The sequence below is a fragment of the Pleuronectes platessa genome, chromosome 5 (assembly GCF_947347685.1).
Source record: "Pleuronectes platessa chromosome 5, fPlePla1.1, whole genome shotgun sequence".
In the NCBI taxonomy this organism is placed as follows: Eukaryota; Metazoa; Chordata; class Actinopteri; order Pleuronectiformes; family Pleuronectidae; genus Pleuronectes; species Pleuronectes platessa.
The window spans coordinates 21,809,545-21,836,021 of record NC_070630.1 but is presented as its reverse complement, the minus strand read 5'-3'; the positions used below and the strand labels follow the sequence as shown (position 1 = coordinate 21,836,021).

Here is a 26,477-nt window from a genome sequence, read left to right as displayed (position 1 = left end):
TTTAAAGGTGGAAAGTGAGAATGAAAGACATAACTTGTTTTTTAAAGAAAATTGTATCCATCACTACCCCTTGCCTTAAACTGTACATGTATCAATTCCTAAAATAAATGTTTTTTTTTAATTATTATTATTATTATTTAATCTGTTGGCTGTGTGTGCCTGCTGATCATCTGGACCAACACCTCCTGAGGAGGAGAGGTTGTATCTCAATGGGAGATAGATAGATAGATAGATAGATGGATAGATGGATAGATAGATAGATAGATAGATGGATGGATGGATGGATGGATGGACGGAGTGATGGAGATGATATTTGTTTTATATGTACTTTATATGCTCCACCCTAGCAGCCATGAGGACACTCAACTTTCCACACTAAGCTCACCTGCACATGTGTTTCGTGATATGTGTATGAATAAATGAACTGCTGAAGCTGCGGCAGCAAACATTTGAAACAGTGTAAAACACACAGTAAAACATAAGAGAACTAAGTTCGACATTCACATCACATTATTTTATTCTCCATGAGTTTCACCTCAAACACATACAGTATATAGACAGAAATGTGTTAAGCATTTGTGATAAAATGCTCATTTGTGGGACAACCCAAGGACTGAAAACTTTCCTCTCTTCAAGCTGCAAAAATACAAAAATAAAAAATATTAGTATATTATATTCCCTGTAAAGTCCAGAGTTGTTGTTGACATCATTACATCTGCCAAGGAAGTTATGTTTACCTCTGCTTAGTTAAGAGCATTACACAAAAAGATTCTGAACAAATTACAATGAATCTTGGAAGAAAGATATGGTATCGGTGATGAAGAACCAATTCAATTTAGCTGCGGTTCCAGGAACTATTTTTCCCCGTCTTTGAGATTGTGAGATATTGTGCTTTTCAACCTTTTTCTCAGACAATAATTCATGGATCTTGATGAAACGCATCAATCTTTTTTAGGTGACTGATATGTTTGTGTGTGTGCAATTTTGCGATGATCCAAATAAAAACCCAGATGCAGTTAATTTAAATATGGTCTCAAAAGGGGATTGATGCATCTTTGTGGAGTCTGATGCGTCAATGTTCTCCACTCAGTGCCATAGAGCCTCTTGAGAAAGGTTCTGACCAATGAAAGACATTATTACTTTTTGTGGTTGGGTCAGAATGTTCTTGTATCATCATGTATTGTTACCTGCAGCACAAGTGTAGATGTATTCTGTCTCAGCCTGGTCACCTAAGAAAAAGAAGAATAGAAAGAGAGATGGATTTTTGAAAAATATAACCTTTCTTCATATATGCTTGATCTGGTCTCTGTAAAGGGACTTAGGGTTTGTCTGTGTGAGTGTTATATTTACTTGGCTGGTAGTAGTCATACATCTTGACCACGGCTGGCTTCAGGTTCTGCACTGGCAGCTCCTGGATGAGACGTAACTTGTAGTTGATGGGTATGTCCTTTGGTAGCTGTTGGTTAAAAAGAAAAGACAGATGACACAATAAGTAACAATCGGATAATCCTTATCTCTTGACCCTCACTGGGAATTCCGCTTACCTCCCGGATGTACACCATAACATGATCCTCCTTTTCTTCAACACGATCCACCAGCAGGGCGCCTTTGAGCTGTGGGGGGGAGGATAATCAACTGGGTTTCTCAACAATAACGGATGTAAACTAGTCTAAGTTACACTAATAAGTCACCTCCTTCAAAGACTGTGGATCTGGGACAAAGCCAGAGAGCATTTTGATGTCCAGGATCACCATGTTTGTATTTTCCTCTTTTCCATGATATCTGCAATAAACCATAAAGATGTGAAGTCCCATACCTTCACCATTGTCCTCACAGTTAGGATATGCTGGAGAATGTTGGCATACTGGTTCATCCACCATCAGGTACACACTGGTATTTACAGAGCATTGTTTGACAAAAATGTCAGTACACCTCCATCATTAGTGTAACTTGTGGGAGTAGATTACTTACAGGCACTTTAGCAACAGACTGAGTTTGTTTTTGGCGCAGTCAGCCTCTGGCTTGACCTCAACACTGAAGGATGTCACTTCAGTCGGAGTTGGGATGTTGTAGTTAAGACTAATCTGAGAAATAGGGAGACAAGGTAAAGTATAAGATTAAAAATACTGAAATAGAATATCAAGAATTTCCTTTCCTTAAATTTATGGAACAGAAGAACCATGCTCTCTTCAAGGGGAGTCACATTTACACATCCAGATTTTAGGTTGTTGTATTAAGGGCTGCTGCACACTACAGGATAATCTGGATGAATTTTGACCTGATTCACCGCTTCTGACAATTCCGGGGGGCGTTCAGTCTATGTTTAATGGCTTTATGTAGCATCAAGTCATTTCCCAGGTTGTAAGAGTTTAGGACCACCTGGTCATTTCATTAAAATCAAAATCCAGTTATTAGAATAGTCAGACCTGCTCATTTATTTAAAATGAGTAGCAAAACTCTCTGCATACAGACACCACATATAATTGGAGATGCAGCACTTTCAGACTCTCTGCACTGCTACTATAAGCCTGTTGAGGTGAGCATTTATCCAACAGAAGCAGTTATAGCTCCTGTGTTAACTGACCTGTATTGAAGCACACGCGCTGCCCTTCACCTTCACGCTGTACTTTCCTATCACGTCCTGTAGCGTCTTCTCCTGGTACAGCAGTTTGTTGTCCCTGTTCACATCAAATGACAGCTGACCACTGGCGGACTGGACCATCACTGTGCTTGAACCGTCTGGACTGAATACCAGAGTGGAGTAAAGAGCCAGAGCCTGAAGAGCCACCACTGTGTCCTATAAGAAACATAAAATACTTTATGTTACTTCAAATCTTTACACATAAAATCACTTGTGTTTACACATAGAGCAGGAAGAGGTGGAAGGTCACCATTAAAAAGTAAAAAGCTGACAATGGTGCATGGTCTAAGTAAACATGATTTCCACTTTTATCACGATAAGGAACTAAACTGAATTTCCTATTTATTTATTTTTTAACCTATTATTTGGAATTTTTACAGATAAGATAGGATACTATTCCTCATTCTACTTACAATCTAAATCATAAGCTAATTTATGTAAATACAGCATTTAGAAAACCTCTTGAATTGACACACACACACACACACACACACACACACACACACACACACACACACACACACACACACACACACACACACACGGACACACACGGACACACACGGACACACACGGACACACACGGACACTTGGTTTTCACATGACAGCTCTGAGCACACATCTAGTCAATGAACCATTCCTCTGTTTGGCTTGTACCTGTGTGGACGAGAAGCCTCCATAATAGTTCTGCTGACCCGTCAGCCATCTGACAATGTGAGAGGTGTAGCCCAGGTCTTCAGCACTGGGCGAGGCACTGAGTTTGGCCAGCATCACATAGGAGCTGATCTCCACAGACAGAGAGGCCGATGTTTCTGTTGCTGTCTGAGACCAATGGAGGAAACCCCCTAAAACACACCCATCCACAAACATACAGGCATAAGGTCAGCTTCAGTGACAGTAAGTGAAGGCAGAATGATTTCCTTGAGGAGGACGGCAACTCGCCTTGTTTGTGTCCAACTTTGTCAAGGTGCGTCAGGAGGTGAGCACGGGTCTCCATGTCTCCTGCCAGGGTAAAGACATACGCCAACAGAGCTGTGGTGTAGGTGTTGCTGAGGTCATTGGCGGACTCCTTAAGGCAGGACAGGCTCTTCTTCACCACAGCATCCTGTAAAGTATATTTTAGATTGAGAAACTATGTGCCAATACATAACAACAATAAAACTCAGAATTGAGATATTGTCACTATAGATATTGTCTTCAGTCCATCTTCAGAACCACTCAATTAAATAATGAAGAAAGATACAGAAGTAGCTAAATAACTACCAGTGTTGTAAGGCACTACAAAGACAAGTCATTATTTTATGAGGCCTACAACACAAACCAAAAGAACTGTTTGTGTTAAGATAGATTTTTCAATCTGAACTCTCCATGAGGAAAAGTAGCCGTTGTTATAGTTAGGTGCGGTTTATACATTGTAATAGTGCATATTATATTGTTAATTGTGAATCAGGATTAATTAAAAATTAGATAATTTTTGGGAGGGAGTTTACTCACATCAGTGGACGAATTAATTTCCAAGAAACCGGCAGTGATGTAAGCAGTAAGCGTCACTTCATCAGACACACCACCCTGTAGGAACGGAAAAATACTCACAAATCCACACTGTGTGTGCAAGGCACAGGGACCCACTTAACAAACATTATTTTGGGCTTGCAGCCACATTCACTTTAATTTCATTAAACAAACGAATTTCACCCACACATTGTAAATAAAGAACAGCAAGATATTACTCAGTGATAATAAAAGGTCTATAGTGATATTGTTTTAATCACAGTCTATAGGAACAAAAAGCTCACCTTCATCCTGTTGTTAAAAAGTTTTCCTGACTGTTCGAAACAGCCATTTTTACGTTGTTTTTCCTCCAGCCAAGTTTTAGATGATTCAATATTCCTTGGGTCAATGTAGATGAACGATTTTGCTTTGGCAAAAGATCTCAACACGAAAGCAGTTAGCCTGAGGACATCAAAACACAGTTAGACACTGACAAAACGAAAATAAGGAGACGCACTTGTTCTGTATCACACTTCATGATACCGAATATAACACAATATGGTATAGGTCATAAGTTTGGCTAGTTCATGCATAAGGTACCAACTAGTGCAGGGCCCGTTCTAAACCTGCCTGTTTGGAATGGCATGTTCTCTAGTTGTTTGTTAAAGCTCTAAAGCTACTTCAGAAATATCCCTTGACATTAGTGAGTCCTTCTCAAACAGTTCTAGAATACACTGTCCCTTTTTATTGTTTGTGTGCTGGACATTTTGTGCAAAGCGTTTTATAAACAGTCTATGGCGAAGATTGAAGTTAGAAAACTTTGTGTTCATGCTACCTGGTTTATCTGCAATGAAGATCATGAATTCAATATTTTCGTAGAATATTAAAGTGAATTTGATTGATAACTGTTACTTTGTGTTTCATAGAAAAAATTATTGATTTACTAAACTGCTGTTATTTATTTATACATCGCATGTTAGCTATTTCAGAGGTCTGACACAATCTTTTCAAAATAAAAGCTCTTTAATTCAACTTGATATAAGGCATTGCAGCACCAAAACAAACTTTGTACTTTAACTGTTGTTGTCATGACGGAGATCAGCACCCACAATCCGAGATAGAGGAAAAAACATGATCAAATGATCAAATTGATCTGGCAGGACAGATATATTATTGGCCTCAAACTGCAAGTTGGCAACGACAGCTGCAGTTTATCTGAGGACTCAGATGAAGACATGATCAACTCAGTTCACAGACTGCATGTGTAATAATACACATGCCAAGTGTGATGCGTACAAGATGAACGGTTCCCGAGATATGTATTCCACATACAGAAACACAGACAGCTCTGGAATAAGTAGGTAGATCAAATAATTCTATGTACATCAGTTATTTCTCACCAAGTGTTCCCTGTTCCTGATCCAAATGTGCTGTAAGCTCCATCAATATGTTTGTAGTTCAGCTGTCTCTGGTAACCTATGGAATAAAATAAATTAAATTTTATTAGGGCATAATGATTCACACCAGTCCTAGATTATTCAGCTGAAGCTAACTGAGGCTCACCGCTTGACAGGAAGTTGGTAGACTTCTCCATGATGGCCGGTGTCAGCTGCTGTGTGTTTTTCAGGTACTGGAGGATGTAGATGTTGGGGGCCAGAAGCGCCATGTTCTGCTCACCACATCCATACGGCATCCTAAGCAGCCCATCCAGGTTTTTCAGGGCTCGACCCAGGATGTCGCCTGCACAAATACAGTGATTCCCTAAACATGTTAATGACTTGACACACTGATATAAAACCATGTTAACAAGCTTCAAACACAGCTGATACAGAAGGCCATGCACTAAAGGAGTTTTGGTCAATGTCCTTATTTCTGAGGCATCAAGAAAAAGGTGAACTGTTAACTCTGCAAAATGAGTTTATCCGTTTACCCAGAACTGATAGTGAGGCACGAGCTGATCCATCGATCACATTCTCAGGGAGCTGTAACTCTACTTCCTCTGTCAAAGCCTCTCCTGTGTACGGACAGAGAACAACCACCTTAGAGACAAACTCAAGCCACGGTCAGGAAACAAAGACGTCATTCAGATTTATGAACAGTTAGTGGTTCCTGAATCATAGCAGTTCTGAGAAGCAGTAAGATCAATACAATGAAACATTGGTCTGTCTTGAAGCACAACAGTTCAAATATTACATTCGTATGGACAAAATATATGAAATGCATTTAAGTAATGACTTTTGATAGATTTGGAGATGCTCTCACTAAACTTGTCCGAAAGGCCACATACCAATGTATGCTTTCTTTTTGCTACTGGTGGTCTACTCACCTTTTGGACAGAGCAGCAGGTTGTGGGTCTTTGTCATTTCAGCTCCCTCAGCCTGAGAGGGAAAGAGATAATGGGAATAATGAGTATAATGAATAATGAGAGTTGCAGAGTTTCCAACATGTATTTTTTTTTTAAAGGCTTTCCAATAAAGACCATTGCTATAATGTATTAAAGACAACTACCTTAACTATGAGTGGTCGGGTGACCAAGTCGATACGGCCTCTTTCTGGAACGCTCACAATCTCATTGTCACAGGAAGTGTGAGATGCCACAGCCTCAGCACTCACCGACACATTCACAACCCCTTTGAAAAAAGTTGATTAAACCCTGTTTGAAACTTGATTGACATTATCTCACTTCCAATAAATTTCAAAAGTATTTTGCCACTGTGATGGATTTCCCTGATTCCACAGAGATTTAAAAGATGTGGAAACAGGCACAGTAATTCCACTACCCTGGCAAAAATTTGGATGAAAGCTTTAAGCCTCACCTAAAGCTGTAGGGGACATGTTCCAGCTGAGGGTCAAGCGCTCATTGCCACACAAACAGGATTTGTACTTATCACCAGAGAGGGGGGTGAGGGTGTAATCTAAGGAGTGTGCTGGCGTCACAGAGACCTGTTCAAGAGACACAACAATATATTTTAAAACTCCTGAAGTGAAGCAAAATGTGAACAAACCCTCAAACTGCTGCATGTTTGGAGACATACAAACCTGATTCCACGTCTCAGTCACGTTGATACTAATAAAATTAGGAATAAACCAAAATGCAGCCGTAACCACTGTTGATCTTCAAAATGTACATCTTGCATTATTATATATATTAACTGTTTAAATGAGACACATTTGATGCTTGTTTAATTCATAACTAATTCGTAAGGTGTGATGTACATTCATTAGTGTACACATGAATTCAATATATATTAAAGGGCATCATCAAGATTGCACTATATGTGTAGGATGCCCAAAGGGTTTCCACAAATGTGTTAGTGAAGTATTTTGAATCTAAATTGTTCATAACAGTTATTAGAAAAAAAAATTGCAATCAAATTAAAATTTCACCATGAATTTGGCTACATAAAATAATTTCAACAACCCTGCAAAACATTCTCTTCAAACTATCGCTTGTGTTTTGTTCCAATTCGTAAATGTTTGCAGGCAAAGACATAAGATCTACTAAACATCAGAAAGTTAATGTTGTCATTATGATGCTAGATTGTTGCCATGCAGACATTAGTTTACAGGCTTTTTAAAACTTCCTTTACCATGATGCAGCTGGAAAGGTAGTTGAAGATGGTTGCCTTCAGTTCAAAGTGCTCCCCCCGGATGATGGAGTAGGGCATCGTGAGCTCGAGGAAGAAGGGCTGGAAGACGGTGATTTCTTTACGAGGAGCCAAGCCAAAACCCTGAGGGGACAAACAGAAAGCCTCCGTCTCCCAGGTGGTGATGGTATCAGGGACAAGGAGGGACACATCTTTCGTCCCGGATGCTCTGGATTAACAAATAGAAAGACACACAGATACTCTGAGCTGGAAAAACTTGACAAAAAACATGATAAATTTGACGATAAAATCGTCATTGCAGATAAACCATGTAGGATGTTTTCTAAATTTCCTCTGCACCATACAATGTGTATAAAAAAAAGTTCTGCAAACTAAAAACAAAAAGTTGACAGTATGTTGTAAAACTCTTTGAGGCGGACTCATTAATAAGAAGGAATAATTTTCTGGTATAATATAATATAATAAGCAGTTTGCAGGGAAAAAGCAGAAAGTCAGAAAGATAAAAGATAAAATCCAACAATGTAATAACGTAAAGTCGAACTAATATCCGATTCATATACAAGCTCACCCAACTTCCACCAGGTCCCATATCCAGGTCTCAGGGAAGAAAGTACGGACAGTCTCTATAGCTGGAAGAGAATTCTGTGGGGTAAAATGACCACCTGGCCCGGCCATTCCCACTCCCATTGGGGAAGCTACAGGAACACTGTCATATAGAATATCTGAAAAGATACAAAGCAATATTCAACTGGAAAGACAGCAGTAACCAGTGGTAGGATAACGTAGTACATTTACTTAGTGACTGTACTTAAGTACATTTTTCATGATGTGTACTTTACTGAAGTAGATTATTTTTGTATGTTGTAATCAATGAGAGATCTGTATCTCTGAACCAATCAGGACATGCAGGAAAATGGATTTGACCAGCCATTATGATGAAGAGGTAGATGGTTGAGAGAGATGGCAACAGATTTGTCACTGGAAAAGTTTACCAACATTGTTAAAGGAAAGAAGTATGGAGTCCTGTCATTTCCTATCTTAACAATGGCGATGTGGCTAATCTCATGGATCCAGAGGATGATTAAAAAATAAAATAAAGAGAGCGGACTGCTGGATGTCCGGAGCGTTGGGGAGCCCTGTTAAGTATTAAATTGCTAATGTGTACTATCATTAGTTACTTATAATATTGTGTTTGTATTATGTGCTGCTGATTGTCATTATTTCCTTTTTCCCACTATTAGATATGGGGTGTGTCTTGTGATAGAAATTCTAATCATTAGGGCAATGATTGATATTGATGTTTTCGAAAGATAACAAATGTTGCCTGAGAAGTCAGGGTTACACTCATGACTGTTATGTGACATCCTCACTGACGAGGTCACCAAACAAATCACTTAACAGAACAGAGGATTTGTGTTTGTAAACTACTCAAGGGATCTTGAACAGTAGATGCTACATTCCAAAGGTCTGGGAAAGATAGGTGACAGGATATGGGTCACCTATTGCTTAACATGAAAGAGGTTGATCAATAACATTTGTCTCCTCTATAGGAGGGGCTTGGAGATGTATAAAGTGCTGCTTTTCCTGTATGTCATTGCTCATTGTATGAAATCCATTCCATGGTCTTGTACATTGATGCCCATCTGCAGATGTAGAATAAACTTCCAGAAAGACATTGTAATGACTTGTGCTTGACTATTGAGAAATTCCCATGACAGTCTACAATATTGTTAATTATTTGTGGAAAATAAATAAATAAATGTAGGAAAAAAATAATGATGAATAGGTTACACTCAGTTTGTACTTTTACTTTCAATAATTTACAACTATTTAAAAGTAAAAACTAACTTGTACAAGAAAAAGTAGAAACAATAGAAACGCTAATGTAGTCGTCTTACTTTTACTTGGGGTTATTGTAGTTTAGTGAAATGTTTCAGTACTTCCTCAACCACTGGCAGTGACACTATGATTTGGTTTATTGCACCTAATCCAGTATGTGTTTCTTAAAAGTGCAGAACAGTTAGCATACTCACGATGGCCACCTTCGTGGTATTCTTTTCCTCTGAAGTTGAGGCATGGAGGCATACGGATAAACAAGTTTGTAGCCATCTTCATTCCAACGTTCTAGATATTCGAACAACATACAACCATTAACTGTGTGTAAAAAACAATTAAACTCTTTATATGTCGGTATCTGTATGTGGATTTACCTGGAAAACTGTAAACGCATCAGTTCTCTCAGAAGGATGTGGATGAATGTATCTTCTTGGTCTCACCCGCAAGCATTCTACTGCATCATGTACATCATATGGAACATAAGACGCTTTGGAGACAGGCAACAAGTCAAAAATCTGTAAAGAAAAAAAGATTGAAAGCTTGAAACTGCTGCATGAAGATCTGATGACTGTATTCGTGGATTTTGGGCAGCTCCATCTCAAAAGGTGGTTGTCAAGTACAAAACACTCGTTATCTACTACACGATTTGTATGGAAACATGTTACGTTTTTCTGTTGTTTATGTCTGAAGATAGGTCACTAATAACCTGCACTGTTTACCCCTGAAACTCCAAAAGTGTTTTATGGATTCAAACACAATTAGAAAATGTCCCCTTCTGGATGAACTATCCCTCTAAAGCTAACATAATTAGACTGCAGAACTGCATTAAACAGCTATGTTACACTGGTGGTAACAATGAAACCTCCCTGGAAGAGGGACAAGTAAAAAAACAATCGGGACATAAAGCCATAGCCTCTGGGTAACTGATATTATAAAAGGTGGCAAAGATTTTTCAGAGGAAAACTAGAATAAAACTCCAGGATGTCAGCATCTATTTGTAAAGGAGCAGTTACCTTGTCTGCAGTCAGGCCCTCCCCTGGTCTCATGATGAGGACGCTCTGGTCGACAGCGCTCACTCCACACAGGGAGTCTGGTTGGGCCTTCAGCTGCATGGTGGTCTCCTCTCCTGGGACTGCTGAGGATGGAAGAAACTCCAGCGACACCTGACAAACACAGAAAACACACATCCCAACATCTGGACTTTATTGGAATGAGACTATAGCCTATTGACCTGTTGGAGTTTGCTGTATAAATGAACTCAAGTTGGCTGTTGTCATTTATTTCAAAGCTTGATCAAACTTCAGGAAAGATGTGGAGAGCTACAGACTTGACTGCTGACAGGGGTTATTGTGCACTTTAATACACATTACAGTTTGGGAGATGACAACACAATATGTCTGGTTTGTCACTGAACTCAGGTAAAAGTAATTAATCTGATCTGAGTGTGGTTTCTCTACATAAACACATGTGCCATCTACAAGTGCCATCGAGATAATTGATTTATTGATTCATAAATTCTCATTGTGGCCTTTCAAATCTAATTCTCTGTTTGATTTTTATTATTGGCTATAATCTAATAAGAAGCCTTGTTTTGATCCGCTCCCCTTTGCTCAAATTCTCTGTCCTCTCCTTCTATAGGACAGGGCTGCATATGTAAAAACACACAAACTGAGCGGTAACATCCATATCCTTGTGGAAAGCCTTGGTACATATCCACATTATGTAGCAAACACCTTCTACAAATGAATCTGACAAGCGTAGCTGGTGCCTCAGGTTTTCTTTGATACTGACCTTGTGACTGAAGCACTTCTCTACGGAGAAGTCAGCACTGTTAGCGATCACAGTCTCACTGGGGAGGACGGCGTAGGCCAAGACCTGGACTTCTGGCGCCATTTCTGGATGCACATTCAACTCAAAGGAAATTCCACCCTCAGTCACTAAAAGGTGAAGTTAGAAACAACAAGTATCATCTACATATCTCCATGTACTATAACAGGAGTAGATGTATATTTTCATTCCATGTAAATCTCAAATATACGATTTTCCAGACTCATGATTAAAGCCGGTCTGTGCTCACTTGGAAGGTCTTGAACTTCAATGTGTTTAAATCCTTGCATGATAATGACCCCTCTGGATAAGACCTAGAGTTTGAGACAAGATGGCCGAATGAATGAGTCATGCAAAAAAACAAAATACATTTAGAGATTACATGAAGAGGCTTTTTTTATTAATTTAATGAACCTTTATTTATTATCGAGATTTATTGAAGGAGGCCCTCATTTGAATTGATGTAAATTGAGGGGATTCAGTAAAATATACATAAACAGATAGAGTGAATAAATTAACAAAGTAAATATGATGCATAAAGAATACAAAACATAATATAATTCAAGTAAAACCAATTAAAGCCATTAAGAAGATACAGCTAAATGTCTGTCAAGCATGAATTAAAATTCCCCTGGGGGAACTGAAGGTTTAATTTTTAAGATACTTTTCAATGAGTTCCAGGCAGTAGGCGCAAAGAAACTAAAAGCATTTCTACCAACCTCTGTTCAAATGCGAGGGGCCTGCAATGGAAGCCATTCATTTGAACACTTTTGATATCTGAACTGATCCTTTAGTTCTGATGTCAAAAACTGATATGAATGTCATTTTAAAATACATTTTCCATGTACATATTTCTGTGAAAAACATCTTCTGATAAGCTGAGAAATAGTTCACCGACAACTCACCAGGTAGATCACCATTAAAGAGGCCCCTTTCTCTCCAACGACAGTGTATTTGATGGAGATCTCTTCTTTTGTGTCACAAGACAGTGGATTTGTCTTCTTCACCACCTCCAGGGAGCTGACTGTTTGGGTGTCAGCAGAGGGAGGCTGGCTCATAGACACTGTGTGTTGGCCAGTCTCGTAGTATCGAGTTCTATAACCAGAGTAGCCCAGTGTTGGTTTATTACTAACCTATATCGTAGAAAAGAAACCAGATGAAGTGGAGGAATACATTGGAAAGTGAGTTCAGTTATCATAGAAAAGCTAAATGTCAAGGTAAAGACACAGTTCTTGTTGCAATATGGCCACTATACAATGGTGCACCCATGATCCGCTGCTGTACTTTTAGAAAACACCTTAGCTTCTCACTCTTGTGCCATGTTGTCATTGTCATGAAGGTGTTTTATGTGGCTGACGAGTTATCTCCTACTTACGTGCAGGTTGATCTCTCCATTGAGTTCAGCTGTGGAGAATGAGAAAGTGGCCACACCATCGCTGTCAGAGGTGAGATTCTGCAGCAGACGTGAGGACCACCTGACACCTTCAAACAAGTAGACCTTCATGTCAGCTATGGGTGTATCATTGAAGTGAACCGCTTTAACCTGTTAGGGGCGGAGCGTTGTGTCAGTGAGGATGCAGATCGTTTTCGTCGAATGACAGTGAGGACGTGAAGGGAACAATCTGCACTTACTTTTCCTTCCACATTTGATCCTTTGTCATAAATCTTGGGTGTGTCAATGAACATCAGCTTTCCAATAACATATGAAATCTGAAGTCTCTTCATTTGTTGGAGGGAAATACCTATGAAGAAATCCTCCATGTTACAAGGATGTATGCAACATGTTGTTCAATAAAATGTACTGTATAAATTTGCTTCAAAATATCTCTTTGATGTATGAATAAAATATTAAATATTACAAAGACTTGCCTGTCCCTTCCTCTTCCACTTCAACAATCAGATCCAGATAATCTTGAAGCACCTTTTGGTCGAGTTTTGTGAAAGTTGTCATCTTGAAGTTAAAAGTGGCACAACCTTTCTTTCCCGTCTAAAATCACAAATGAAATAAGATTAGATGGATGTAATTCAAACTTAAACTCCTTTTAGTCGTTCAGATTTCACCTTAGTAGTTTCTCAATATTTACAGTCTGAGGGTCATGCTCTTCTCAGACTACTATGTTCTGCAGACTGACATTACAGTTTAACCTGGCAATTGTTCAGAGCATCAAAGTAACGAACCTGGTAACCATTAACAAATGCCATTGTAATTAACATGAGTATTTAGGACTGAAACTGCCAAAATAAAAAAGGAATAAATAAATAAATCATTTAAAAATATCAATAATAATCTTATACATAAATAAATGCACAATACATACAGTTTGAAACATGAATGTAATATATAAATATATATTTTTTTTTTTTATAATTTCACAATTATTTATTTATGTCCCTTACATCCACTACCATCAACTGGCGGTAGGAACAAGGAATATCCTCCATCTTGTCCTATGTTCTAAAAAGGGAAAGCATTTAGTTTAAAAAGGTAAAGAGGTAAAGATGTTTGAACTACTGAGGGGGCCAAATGGCTTTCATAGCACTGCCATACAAGCAAGTAGCCAGTCAGATTTACCTTTAGCCTCAGCGCACCCTCATGTTCCGCCTGTATCATTGACAGGGGCATCGTTAGGCCTGTTTTAGGGCTGAAGCCCCCCCAAATAATTATTGGGATTTTTAAAAAAATTTTTTAATTAAACTATTGTTTTACACATGGACAAGTTATTTATAACTCTAACATGCTACATATCTGAGTGCGTTTCTGGTTTGTATGTTTTCTCCCCCTTCAAATTACAATCCAATAGCCTCTAATCATACTTAACAATAAAAAACCGGGCACTAGGACCTTGGGGAGTCTGCATCGCTGCTGCGCTGGCTTTCTCACTCTGCCAAGTAAAGGCCAATTTATGCTTCTCCGTTTTGACGGACACGGACAGATAGGACCGCCTTCTTTGCCGTGGAACGCCTTCTCTGGGCCTCTCCGGGGCTCCTCGGAGAGCTTTTCGTGCAGCTCTGATTTTTCTTACTACACGTCGGCATGGCGGAGAGCCCACGGATAGCCCTTGGCTGTGATTGGTCCGCTAACGCCAGGATTTCGGGACGACATCATTTCCGGACCTCAAACTTCCTGTTTCATTCCCTAAATCACAATAAACCGACAAGTGTGTTCAGCCAGCGGCGTTGTCGGGCTGACGGTGGCTTGTTAGAGCACTTAAGGCATGTGTGTACAGTCACATACGGTTACAACGAACTTGCATAACGGGGCTAGCGGGCTAGCCACCATGCTAAGTGTGGTGGGAACCGCTGACTTTAATCCCACGGCTGTCATGACACTGTTTCTCAAACACCGTCAGGTTAGAAGCAAACAATTGGTAGTAGTTAGTATCGGGTGTCCGTGCTGACTGTGTGTGGAAGCTCGGGGGGAAGCTAGCTGCCTCCGTGTAGCTTCAAACTGTTGCAGCTGTTGAATTAGCAACGCAGTTTGGAAACAAGACCGGGGAACCGCTGCGCTAAGACACGATAACAAAAGCATTTTGACCCGCTGGGTGTCACTTTATTTCAGCAAAAACTGTCGCGTCATCAACAGCCTTTTTCTGTTAGTTGCCATCGTTCACTGTGTGTGAGGAGCCGGGAGGACGTAAATAAACCAGCGTGGACTTCTTCTATATACCTCATGAGGTAGGCTTCTCTAAGCTCGACTTCCGTTGCGCCAACTACTGTTCTGGCGGTGAATTGTTTTCAGAACAAAAAGGCTCGTAGAACTATAAATCAAAAAGTGTCCGTCCGATCTGTCCGTCCGTCAGTCCGTAACGGACTCGGAGAAGCATATATCGGCCTTAACGTCTCTCATCAAGACAGCAGGATTACAGCCAAGGAGTTTAGCTCATAGTAAATGATGTACGGAGTGAAATTGTAAGTACAGGTAGTTACAGAATGTGGAATCTGTAGTTGTTAACAATTGTTACACTGGCAGGTCCATTCTCCATCCATTGTGTGTGGTCCCTTTAAGAATTAGGATTTGGGAGTGACGCGGATATGAAAACTAGTATATCCGTCTTTCCTTTACAAGCAGGAAAATGATTTCTCTCTATTTGAGAAAAGTTCATATTTGTGTTGACAAATTTAACAATGACCCTGAAATTCTGTCTCTTCTGTTATCTTATACTGAATGAATGCAAGCAAAGATACAGAGAAAAATCACACACTTTCTGATTGAACCAATCTATGAACTGTCTGAAACAATGGATATCCGCAGCCCCAAATGAGCGCGAAACCATTCGCCATCCTTAGAGGCTGAGCCCCCCCTTTCTTTCAATCCTAGAAACGCCCCTGATCATTGATAACAAGACCAAAACACTCTTCCAAGAATGCAATCTGCATTTTCATTTCATTTTGTTCAGTATTTCTGTGTCTGTATGTTAATGAGATGGACGGGGTTTACTCAGTCTTACGCTGGCATATAAAAGTAAATAAATAAATAGATATGGTAAATAAAGTAAATTAATACATTTATATTTGAATGAAGTACATGTCACCTTACCCACACTGATACACAGAAAAACACAGTTACACTTTGCTCCTTGTTTCTGCTGAGAGATGATTCTGTCCACTCTACCTCCTTTGTCTCCTCGTAGCATGGGGGTGTTATGTCAGGAAGTCCCTCTGGATTATCAGGAGTAACTATAGCAACATAATAGCGACTAGGAGGTCGGCAGACCTTAACTTTGACACTCCCTGGCACAGGTTGTCCATATGTATACCTACGAAGCACATTGTTGACAAGTAGACAAAAAAACAACTGGCTCTTATTCAGAGTTACAGTATTTTGAGAGTACACATGTGAAGCAAAGGATTTGACTTACTTTGCACATATTTCAGCGTTTATTTCTTCCTGCTCAATACTGACGACATCATCTGCCGTTATTTTTACATCAAATTTAGGCAAAACTGTGGATGAAATATGGTTATTACACATTTGCCACATTGCGGGTAGATGGAAATGGATTCTTTTTTTTTTTAAATAGCCATAACTTACCATATTTCTCGACCTTGAAACTGTGATATATTTTAACCTCGCCAACGGTCACAATAACCTGGTAGGTTCCTTCCTGGGCCTCAGAGTTCAAGGAGTAAGAAAGTTGCAGTATGCTGCTATCGGCTGTTTTATTCAGCCACTGTGCAACTCGGTTATCATTAGAATCCTATTTCATAAAATAAATGGGAAGGAACATGTGTTTATGACACAAAATGAAACTCATGTAAAGGGATGTCACACAGAAATACAGCTCTCAACATGCTGCTCAGCATTTCATATTCTCCTTCTGATCAAATTTAACCCAACTATAAGCCCACACTTCAACTACATACAGTATTATTTTTCAAACTACTCTAAAAGCCTTAGCAACACACTGTCCAATTACGGACACTGTATATACAGAAACAAATGAACATTTCATTAACAAAAATATTTAATGTCGTCAGACAAGAAATCGTCTGTAAAGGTCGATTTACTGGCATTGAATTGAACACTGGTTGACAACCACAGTTTGAATAAAGATTTTTCATTCATCACAACATATTGACTTGATATAAAGGGCACATATTTTAAACCTCCCTGGGATTTAATTTGAGCTATTGGTACCCCTAAGATGATATATCAGTGGTTTGAAGTAAAAAAAACTGCTGCAATCTGTATTTCTATGTCTTCTCTTCTGCCTCTCTCTGGAGCTGCGGGCAGAATAGGCTGTTTTCGCATGCCTCATTAATTATTTATGAGCCCCTCCTCAGAAGCTGGACTGGTATCGGCTGAATGGGGTCGCGAGGAGATTGCGATTCCACGATGACATCACACACGGAGAGGAGGTACGAAACGTAACGTTCCTGTAACATATTTCTTAGAATAGACTGAATGAAAAAGTCTGTGGAGAGACTGTTTTCATACATGAAGTGTCCCTACTGACCCCTTCAAGTCATTAGGGATAGTAAAAGCCCAGAACATTTATTTTCCACAATATGGGCCCCTTAAAAATGAAAAAGCACAAATATGTAAAAAGATTTAACTTTCATCAATGTTGTTACAGTTGTTCACTTGTAAACCCTCTTGTTTCAGTGAAGCCAAATTTGATAGGTTGGTTGCCAAATCTTTAAAAATGTATTTACTCTTAAAGTTTTAAAATTTTGAAATACTCACAAAACATTTTGTTGGCTTGTTTACTCATTGGGTACTTGATGATTTTGGGAGGTTTACATTTTACCAATATATTCAACTCCTCTAACTCCAGTATACAGTGTATTAAAGTGTTGGGCCAGAGCCCAGCGGCTGGATACAAGACACAGGTCAAAGGTTACCACAAAGAAAATCTAAACAAAGGCCTGTGTAAATCAAGGCCTTGTGGAACATTCCTATCCACCTGTGAGTACTTTTCCTGGCAGTTTCGAGAAACCCCAGCAGGTTTCAAGGCCCCCGCAGGAACACGGAACCCCTGCTGTGTCTGAAGAGCCCAAAGGGGGGGAGCAACCAGACACTGGAGCCGAGGGTGAACAAAGGGTTCTTAACTTTTTGGAGGGAAACCATTCTCAAGCAGGCTCAAGAATCTCCCCCTGGTGGTGGAAAATGTTCTGGGAATGCCTTGGAACCCCCACTGAGTTCCAAGCCCCGCCCACTCAGGTCCAGCTCTGACACTCAATTGGCTTAAAGCCAGCATCATCCTATGACCAACTCCTCAAGGAGGAAGACCTCTCAGGTAATTTAAAAGCCCTGGCACCCCAAAAATCGCTGCCATTTCCTGCTCTCTGAAGACGTCAATAGACCGTTCCCGGTCTAGCTAGATGATTTTAGTTGCTAAAGGAGGCAATAACCACAAACGTTTGTTTTATTTCCATATTCTTTTATTTCTTTATTCAGTCGACGTTTTATTTTGATAGGACTTTTTGTTATTTTAACTTGAAAGAGATCGCCAAAGGAAGTCCACTCGCCGGCCGAGATCACAGACTTTCTTTTTCACGATCCCCACAACAGCGCCACAGCTGTTAATCCCTGTAGGACAAAGCATCATTCTGTCGCAGAAGAGACTAGGCCGAATTCCGTTCCAAGAGCAAGAGAAGCTCGCTCTATTCGGCCCAGCGCTAACCTCCGTTGTAAACACGAGACCCAACGGAGCCCGCTTAAGAGGCCAGGACTTCACTCATCTGTTTCCAGGAAAATTCGCCGTTCGTGCAGGCATCCTGAGGTTAACAACGAGATTCACTGGACTTCTGGAAAATCCGCGCCCCGCGCAAGCAACACCGCGAAGGTCACAGTAAGAGGCTTTATTGTCTGGGCAGAGACTAGTTTAAATACTTAGCGTGTCATGTTTATTTGAGTGTGTTTGTTTGTAGATCGCTGATCCGTTTTTAAGCCGTGTAACACGAGGGAACGATGTGCCACTTCCGGTTCCTTGTTTACATTGTCGAATGTTTTAAAGTGCCTCGCGCCGTGACAGAGAGCCTCCGGCAGCACTGTTATCGTCCGACTAAGTTTGCAGAGACTTAACCTGTTAAAAGATCGGTGCACAACTCTAATTTGTGTACTGAGTGGTGAAGTCACTGTAGCTGGTCTCAGACGATGTTTTTGATGTCTCTCTCTCTTTCTCTCTCTATCTTTTCTCCTAAACCTGTTCCTTACACACGTCCCTACACTACACCAATATTTCATGTGGCATAGAAAATTCTTGATTTAAAGAGCCTTAATACATCTTGACGCCATTCGGCACCAGAACCAGGAGATAAGAAATCTCTTTGTCTAAAGTTCCTTTGTGCAACAGGCGACCGACCGCCATCTTGTCTTCGACCTCATGTCGTCACCGGGGTCATAAACCTCCATCTTGAAAGTACATGAACGTAACATCTTGATCCTGGCCAGACTACGTCACCACGTGATCTCGTCATTACGCCATAGCCACTCCCCTTTCTCTTTAGACACACACACCCACACACACATACATAGAGACACAGACAGGCAGACACACGCGACCACACACACACACCAGTATATACTCAGTATTACATGTGTGACCATTGTGATAAGTGCTGCTGCTGCTGTTGCCATCTTTGAAATATTGGAGTTTGTTAAATGAAGAATCATTGAAATAACATTAACTTTATTTCCCCTTTTTAATAAATACTTTTGTAATTAAAGTATTTGTATTTCTGTGATTATTTGTACATGTGTATGTGAATACAGCTGGATTACTATATCCTGTGCTCGAACTTAAAACCCTTCATGGTTTATTATATAATCATTAATATTAAATATTGAGATTATTAATTTAACTTTTATCACTTGAGACTGATAACTATAGTTTGACTAGTTGGTCCCTGTAACCAGGGTGGTGCCCCGCAACGATAAGCAATAATTACAGATTGTTTCATTCTTAATTGATAATTTTATTGTTTTCATTAATTATTTAACCATTATTAATGGATAACCGTATCATTTCTAATTAATTATTTTACTATTCTTAATTACTAGCTTTATAATTTTTAATTATTTTTAATAAATAATTTCTATTTTAATAATCATTTCTAATGATTATTAATAATTAGCCAACGGCAAATCTACTACTACTATTGCACAACAAAAGTGTGAGTGTATTATAGTGTGGATGTTAGACTTACCTCAACTTCAATTATATTGTACTGCAAGAGAAGAAAGAAAGAAGCAAAGAGAACTATGTTGAAAGGCAGGTTGCTTTACATTGATCTCATCAGGCATTGTCCTAATCAGGGTGGGTAGGAAATCAACAACACAATAGTATTGAGCAGCTAAAGCTCTGATGTGTCGCTATCAATTATCTAATGTAGAGACCGATTTTATTTTCTTCAATAACATGTTGTGCTATGAGAAACTAGTGTTAGCGGCCTGCAGGTCTATAGACTCCGCAAACAGAGTCCTGCTTGTCCTATTGACCCTTCATCAGGAGCTGACTGATTAGAGATATACAGTAACTGGGGTTAAAGGGCAAATCTATGTCTGTCACTTCATTACTTTACTGATGTTCAGTTTAACCCATTTTGCCAAATTAAACCTGCACCGTTGTCACACAGAATCACTGATACTGTAGCTTGTGAGTTGAAGTACTCACCAGATTATTGGTGGGTCTCATCCTGCTGTCAAGTGTGACGACTCTGAAATGCACTGAGAAATTCAAAGAGGTTACATGAGGCTTTTGCTAAATATCATATCCGGCCACTTCAACTGCGGTCTGCACAGAGCTGATAACGTAACTACCAAACCTGAGATTACAAAAAGTAATATGTATTTTCTTAATTGATCTGTCAGATATTTAGTCTGTCATCGTAGACCAGGTGAGTGAGCCAGTTGTTTCCCATCAGGCCCTGAGGCCTCGACGAGTATCTGTCGTCCCTGAGCCTAAACATTCCGTTGATTTTAAAGGAGAAAGCTGTCAATATCTGATATACAGCATATTCGGCACAACAACATAGATCATTAGATCAAAATTACTTGTTTGTCCAGGGAGATAGATGGGTTTATCTGTTTGGACAAACGTCATCGGTTGGTAGACAGTGGCCTTGACTTTCCTCACTTCTTTTGAGTAAAATGTTTTGCCTTTCAACTCCACCTCAAAGTTGTACACCTCTTGATTCTGCACCAGGGGAACCTGTGAAAGAAACATATTTTGTAGGCACCAGGAGAACTATGTGTGTTAATACTTGACAAATTAACATGTCTTTTGAATCAAAGCCTTTCTCATGAGCTGACCTTAAAATCAACGCAGTCATGAAACTCCTGACTGGAAGATTTTTTCAGAAGGGTTGTGTTCATTTCAGCAGAAATCAGAGTGATGGTCATGTCCAGAGTCTCGTTGGGCTTCAGGAGACTCGCACAAAATTTGGTTTCAGCTCCAGCCTCAAGAACTGCAGGGATGGCTACCATGTAATGCCTATAGACACAGAAACATAAACACATGCCATTGGGTAGCCTGTCACACTGGATCTCAAACACAGGGAACACCAACACAAACCTTTGTAGCGAATCAACAAGATCTAAACCCTAGTTTGAAAAGAAAAGTACACAAACACACACAAAAAAACACAACAGGCAAACTTACGGTCCTGCCATGACTTGAGCGACACACATGCAGCTCAAGAGGACACAGAGTGTCCATGTCCACATCTGAATCCCAGGATGACCCATGACTGACTGAGATGATCCTCACAGTCAGCGTCTGTTAAATAGCTGCTGATACAGAACCCCCGAACACACACACACCCACACACAGACATATGCCCACACACATATCATGCAACTGCTCTATTTAATTTCCAGTAAGTCTTGACTCAAAAGTCAATCATTTATAGACTTAGCGTATAAGAATGTTTCTAAAGTGATATTTCACAGAGGGTTGACCTGAGAGAGCTGACAGCCTCTGCTGTGGTGCCATTGATTTGATGTTTTGTGTCTGGAGCTGCTATCCTGAATCGGGTGTTGCGATAAAATGAACATCTTTATTTGACTGTCAGCATGCATGTTAGACCAAGAACCTCTAATTCATCAGACTTCTGTGCAGAGGATTTTTCCTCATCAGTCTCACTACTGTTAAGTCAAATAAAGTCTAATATTCAAAAACTATATAAGATCTAAACCATAAAAAGTTTAAAAAAAAATAGGTTCTGCAGGACCAAATTATAACAAGTGCAAAACTAGAAAGGATCTCACATCATTTATAAAAAAGATTTTACGTTGTGATGAACACAAAGCAGGAGCTGGAACGTCAGAGCAATATTCTAACTGGGTGCAGATGTTCTAAAGCTATTATATTGTGTGTTATAAGTGTTTATCTCGTAAATTTTCCTGTAAATCATTGCCAGAGATGTTGTTGTATTGTAGAGTTTATTCCATCATTTTTTTGGCCTCCTTTCCACTGGTCAATCAGCATTCACTCTCGGATCAAATGACGCTGCTGTAGATACAGGTTCATGAGTGATGGAAAGGTGATAAGTGGGTGAACATGCTAAGATAGCAAGACAACAAGGTGAGAGAGCATCTCAATTGTTGGTGTGTTTGTGACATAGAACATGACACACTGGGGGGAAAAAACTGAAAGACAAACTCCTCTGCTAGCAACGCGTAAAAGAGTGAATTTCCTTTTTAGTGTGTTTACAATTACTTAAAAAAACTGCATACATCCACTAACGTTGTTGTAAAAGAAGGATACCACAGCTGCAGGTATCCTTGTTGGGTTCTGCAACGTTGCCCTTTACCCAGCAGGGGATGTTTGGTTTTGGCATGCTAACCCCTCTGACTTAGGTCAAAGTAGAAATTTTTCACCAGTAAGTAAACCTTTGGACTGATAAAGTCCTCGAACTTTGCTGATGGATTACAACACACAAAGCGATGTGCGATTCAAACTATTTGTATGTGTTAAAGTCTTTATAAAACATAGACATATATACGCAACTGAAATGAATATGCATGCAATTCATGCGGGGACTGATTTGTATCTGTATGAATCAGTCCCCTTCTGTTCGCAACTCTCTGCAGCTGATTCGGCATATATGACCTGGAACAGGATCAAGTCTGATCCAGGTTACACTAAGATACAAGTACATATCTGAAGGTAAACACCGACTTTGATGACAAAGTCTTCAGATCAGTCTTCATACACACTTGTAAAAACTTTACAATTACGCAATTAAAGCCCCTGATCTGAGCTAGCAAACACGTCCTTTTTGACCCATGCTCTACCGTTGCATATAGTATCTTCTGTTCAAACATGAAGTTAATTATTGCAAAAGAGAGAGAGCACAAGTACAGCCTATTTTTTAGTAAAAGCAGATGGGTGAGACCAAAAACTAAACCGAACACGTTGTGCATGCCTATTGGATTTGGATTTTTTTCATTTACACTCACCCATAATATCATTGAGGTCTGCAGATCAGATGCTTCTGGAAGTCCTGAGAATGATATCAGGCCTTTTCGGTTGTTTCTCCTCCACATGAGGACCTCACCATAGTCTCTGGCTTTTTAAATAAGTTGAAACTTGTATTTATGTGATTTTATTTTACTATATAGTTTCTACTTTATTGTTTAATTTAATAAAATGTATCTTCCCTGTCTTGGCTCCAGAGCACTTTGGTCAACGTCTATTCATGAAAAATGGTTCAGGCTGTGGGCACTGCTGGTCAAAACAGTTAAAAAGCCAATTTCAACTCAACAAATCTGTGCTTTTAATCCATTTGTTCACACACACAAGGGCAAAGCAAACCTTAATTCGATGCCACTAAATGCAAAACGATAAATGGTAAATGCTGCAACCTAGGGCAAAAAAAAAGTAAACTAACATTAAACTAACTATAAGGTAAGACAAGAGTGGTAGCATAACTATAAGGTAAGACAAGAGTGGTAGCATTTCATCTCGGCTGTCCGTAAATTCCCATTGTCATGTGGAGTTTGAATTAATGGCCAGTCTTTCGTGCTCTTTCCAAGACGTTTCTCCTGTGAAGTATGGAGGACCATACATGACATAAGTAAAAATAAATAAATAAATAAATGTATAAATAAATACAGAAATAAATAAATAAATAAAAAAGGAAATAAATAAATTAATACAGAAATAAATAAATAAATATGTTAATACCAAAAGAAATGTCAAAATAAATGTCTTAAATATATTTGCACATTTATTTATTCCCTGATACATTTCCTTTTCATTTGCAGTGTCCTTATGCTAATGAGAAAGGCGGGCCTAACCGCAGTCTCATGCGGGATTGGTCACAAGAGTGTAATGATCCAGCCCTACGTCTGCCTCTCAATGCTGACTGGTGTCCAGTAGCTGTTTGCAGCGTTGAGCCAGTTCACACTTAAAATGAACTAGTTCAAGTTCAGAGGGTTAGTTAAGGTTATTTTTTATTGGGATGATTTAGGTGTCGGTAGTCCTGACTGTGAGCGTCACGTCTCGTGTTGTACTGAGCACAAGGAGCGAGCTGAGAGGAGAAGGAGGAAACAGAAACTCCAGCTCGTTACAAACCACCTGCAGCTTCTGCTCTGATCATGAAGCCGCTGATCTCTGAGCAGATGTGACCAGAGAAACTCTGTGTTTCCACTGTTCCACAGTGTCACTAACTGGCTGTTTCATGGTGAAGAGCTCAAGTCTCAGTCACTGCCCGTGTCTCTGAGCGAGTGTGTGACGGAGCGCAGGGTGTGTGTGTGTGTAGCTCAGTTGACCAATCCTGCTTGAGACTGAGGTTAGGCCCGCCTTTCTCATTAGCATAAGGACACTGAAATGTGGAAATAAATAAATGTGGAAATAAATAAAAGTTGGAATAAAAGTGGAAATAAATAAATAAATGTGGAAATAAGTTTAAGACATTGATTTATTTAATTCTGCATTTATTTCCACATTTATTTATTTATTTCCACATTTATTCCAACTTTTATTTTTCGATTTCAGTGTCCTTATGCTAATGAGAAAGGCGGGCCTAACCTCAGTCTCGAGCAGGATTGGTCAACTGAGCTACACACACACAGCCCCTGCGCTGCTCCACACACTCGCTCAGAGACACGGGCAGTGACTGAGACTTGAGCTCTTCACCGTGAAACAGCCAGTTAGTGACTTTGTAGAACAGTGGAAACAGTGAAAACACAGAGTTTCTCTGGTCACATCTGCTCAGAGATCAGCTGCTTCATGATCAGAGCAGAGGCTGCAGGTGGTTTGTAACGAGCTGGAGTTTCTGTTTCCTTCTCCTCTCGGCTCGCTCCTTGTGCTCAGTAGAACACGTGACGCTCACAGTCAGGACTACTGACACCTAAATCATCCCAATAAAAAATAACCTTAACTAACCCTCTGAACTTGAACTAGTTCATTTTAAGTGTGAACTGGCTCAACGCTGCAAACAGCTACTGGACACCAGCATTGAGAGGCAGAAGTAGTAGGGCTGGATCATTACACTCCTGTGACCAATCCTGCATGAGACTGCAGTTAGGCCCGCCTTTCTCATTAGCATAAGGACACTGCAAATGAAAAGGAAATGTATCAGGGAATAAATAAATGTGCAAATATATTTAAGACATTTATTTTGACATTTCTCTTGGTATTGACATATTTATTTATTTATTTCTGTATTTATTTATTTATTTCCATTTTTATTTATTCATTTATTTATTTATTTCTGTATTTATTTATACATTTATTTATTTATTTATTTTTACTTAAGTCATGTATGGTCCTCCATAGTGAAGCAGCAGCAACAGCACCCTCTGCTGGTTGCAAAGAAAATTGGATAAAGCTTACAGCATCTGGTATTCCCAGGCGGTCTCCCATCCAAGTACTAACCAGGCCCGACCCTGCTTAGCTTCCGAGATCGGACGAGATCGGGCGTATTCAGGGTGGTATGGTCGTAAGCGTAGAAGTCCAGCTTCAGTACCTTATTTATACATGTGAACCACCACCATCATGATTACTATTGTTGCTTTGTGACCATTGAAGCTGGTTTTTATTGTTATTTAATGTTAAGGAAATAGAAGCTCAAGGTGCATTTTTTTTTTACAATGTTGCAAGAAAAACAAATCATTACAGTTTTCAATAATTTCCTTCAGTGATAATGTCACGGTGTCATACACTGTTTCTTCTTTTGATGGTGAGTAAACTCGCTGCTCTTTCATCCTTCTCTCCAAACAGGACATTTTGAGAAAGATATGTTACTATTACATTTATAAAGTAGTGGTTGGAATGTCAAAAGTCGTTGGAATGTTCACTCTCTTTCTTCAGTGATGATGTGTGTGTTCCATATCCAGTGTTGTGCAAGTTCACACCTCTCATGAACTAGTTCAAAGTTCAGTTCATTTCATAGTTTAAAGGTGGAAAGTGAGAATGAAAGACATAACTTGTTTTTTAAAGAAAATTGTATCCATCACTACCCCTTGCCTTAAACTGTACATGTATCAATTCCTAAAATAAATGTTTTTTTTTAATTATTATTATTATTATTTAATCTGTTGGCTGTGTGTGCCTGCTGATCATCTGGACCAACACCTCCTGAGGAGGAGAGTTTGTATCTCAATGGGAGATAGATAGATA

At 39.5% G+C, this 26,477-nt stretch overlaps 1 protein-coding gene and 1 non-coding gene across 2 annotated transcripts; both read right to left on the bottom strand.

Annotated features, from left to right (window-relative positions):
• Positions 1-492: 492 nt before the first annotated feature.
• LOC128440869 (alpha-2-macroglobulin) lies at positions 493-21,691 on the bottom strand. The gene is made up of 36 exons (XM_053423711.1): positions 21,510-21,691; positions 21,161-21,341; positions 20,903-21,059; positions 20,523-20,575; positions 20,056-20,076; positions 16,436-16,601; positions 16,263-16,347; positions 16,016-16,160; positions 13,273-13,390; positions 13,036-13,145; positions 12,779-12,946; positions 12,309-12,536; positions 11,654-11,717; positions 11,368-11,513; positions 10,590-10,739; positions 9,951-10,091; positions 9,774-9,864; positions 8,309-8,462; positions 7,723-7,948; positions 6,949-7,075; positions 6,641-6,762; positions 6,459-6,510; positions 6,063-6,146; positions 5,696-5,872; positions 5,533-5,608; positions 4,438-4,594; positions 4,136-4,210; positions 3,584-3,746; positions 3,299-3,486; positions 2,585-2,797; positions 1,972-2,084; positions 1,692-1,782; positions 1,545-1,613; positions 1,351-1,456; positions 1,188-1,229; positions 493-636 (listed from the first exon to the last, which is right to left on the bottom strand). Exons 1-36 carry the CDS (start codon positions 21,593-21,595, stop codon positions 632-634), a joined length of 4,350 nt encoding a protein of 1,449 aa, XP_053279686.1. The 5' UTR covers positions 21,596-21,691; the 3' UTR covers positions 493-631.
• Positions 21,692-25,684: 3,993 nt separating this feature from the next.
• Positions 25,685-25,803, bottom strand: LOC128440970 (5S ribosomal RNA). Its single transcript, XR_008338675.1, has one exon. It is a non-coding gene; the product is annotated as a 5S ribosomal RNA (ribosomal RNA).
• Positions 25,804-26,477: the final 674 nt, after the last annotated feature.

Bases quoted from the DNA above. Each gene is read 5' to 3' on its own strand.
- LOC128440869 (XM_053423711.1), bottom strand. From the start codon at position 21,595: ATGGGTCATCCTGGGATTCAGATGTGGACATGGACACTCTGTGTCCTC. The intron at 5,609-5,695 runs GTGAGCCTCAGT...TTTATTCCATAG, and splicing joins TACCAACTTCCTGTCAAGCG to GTTACCAGAGACAGCTGAAC. The intron at 4,595-5,532 runs GTGAGAAATAAC...TGATGTCCTCAG, and splicing joins TCAGGAACAGGGAACACTTG to GCTAACTGCTTTCGTGTTGA.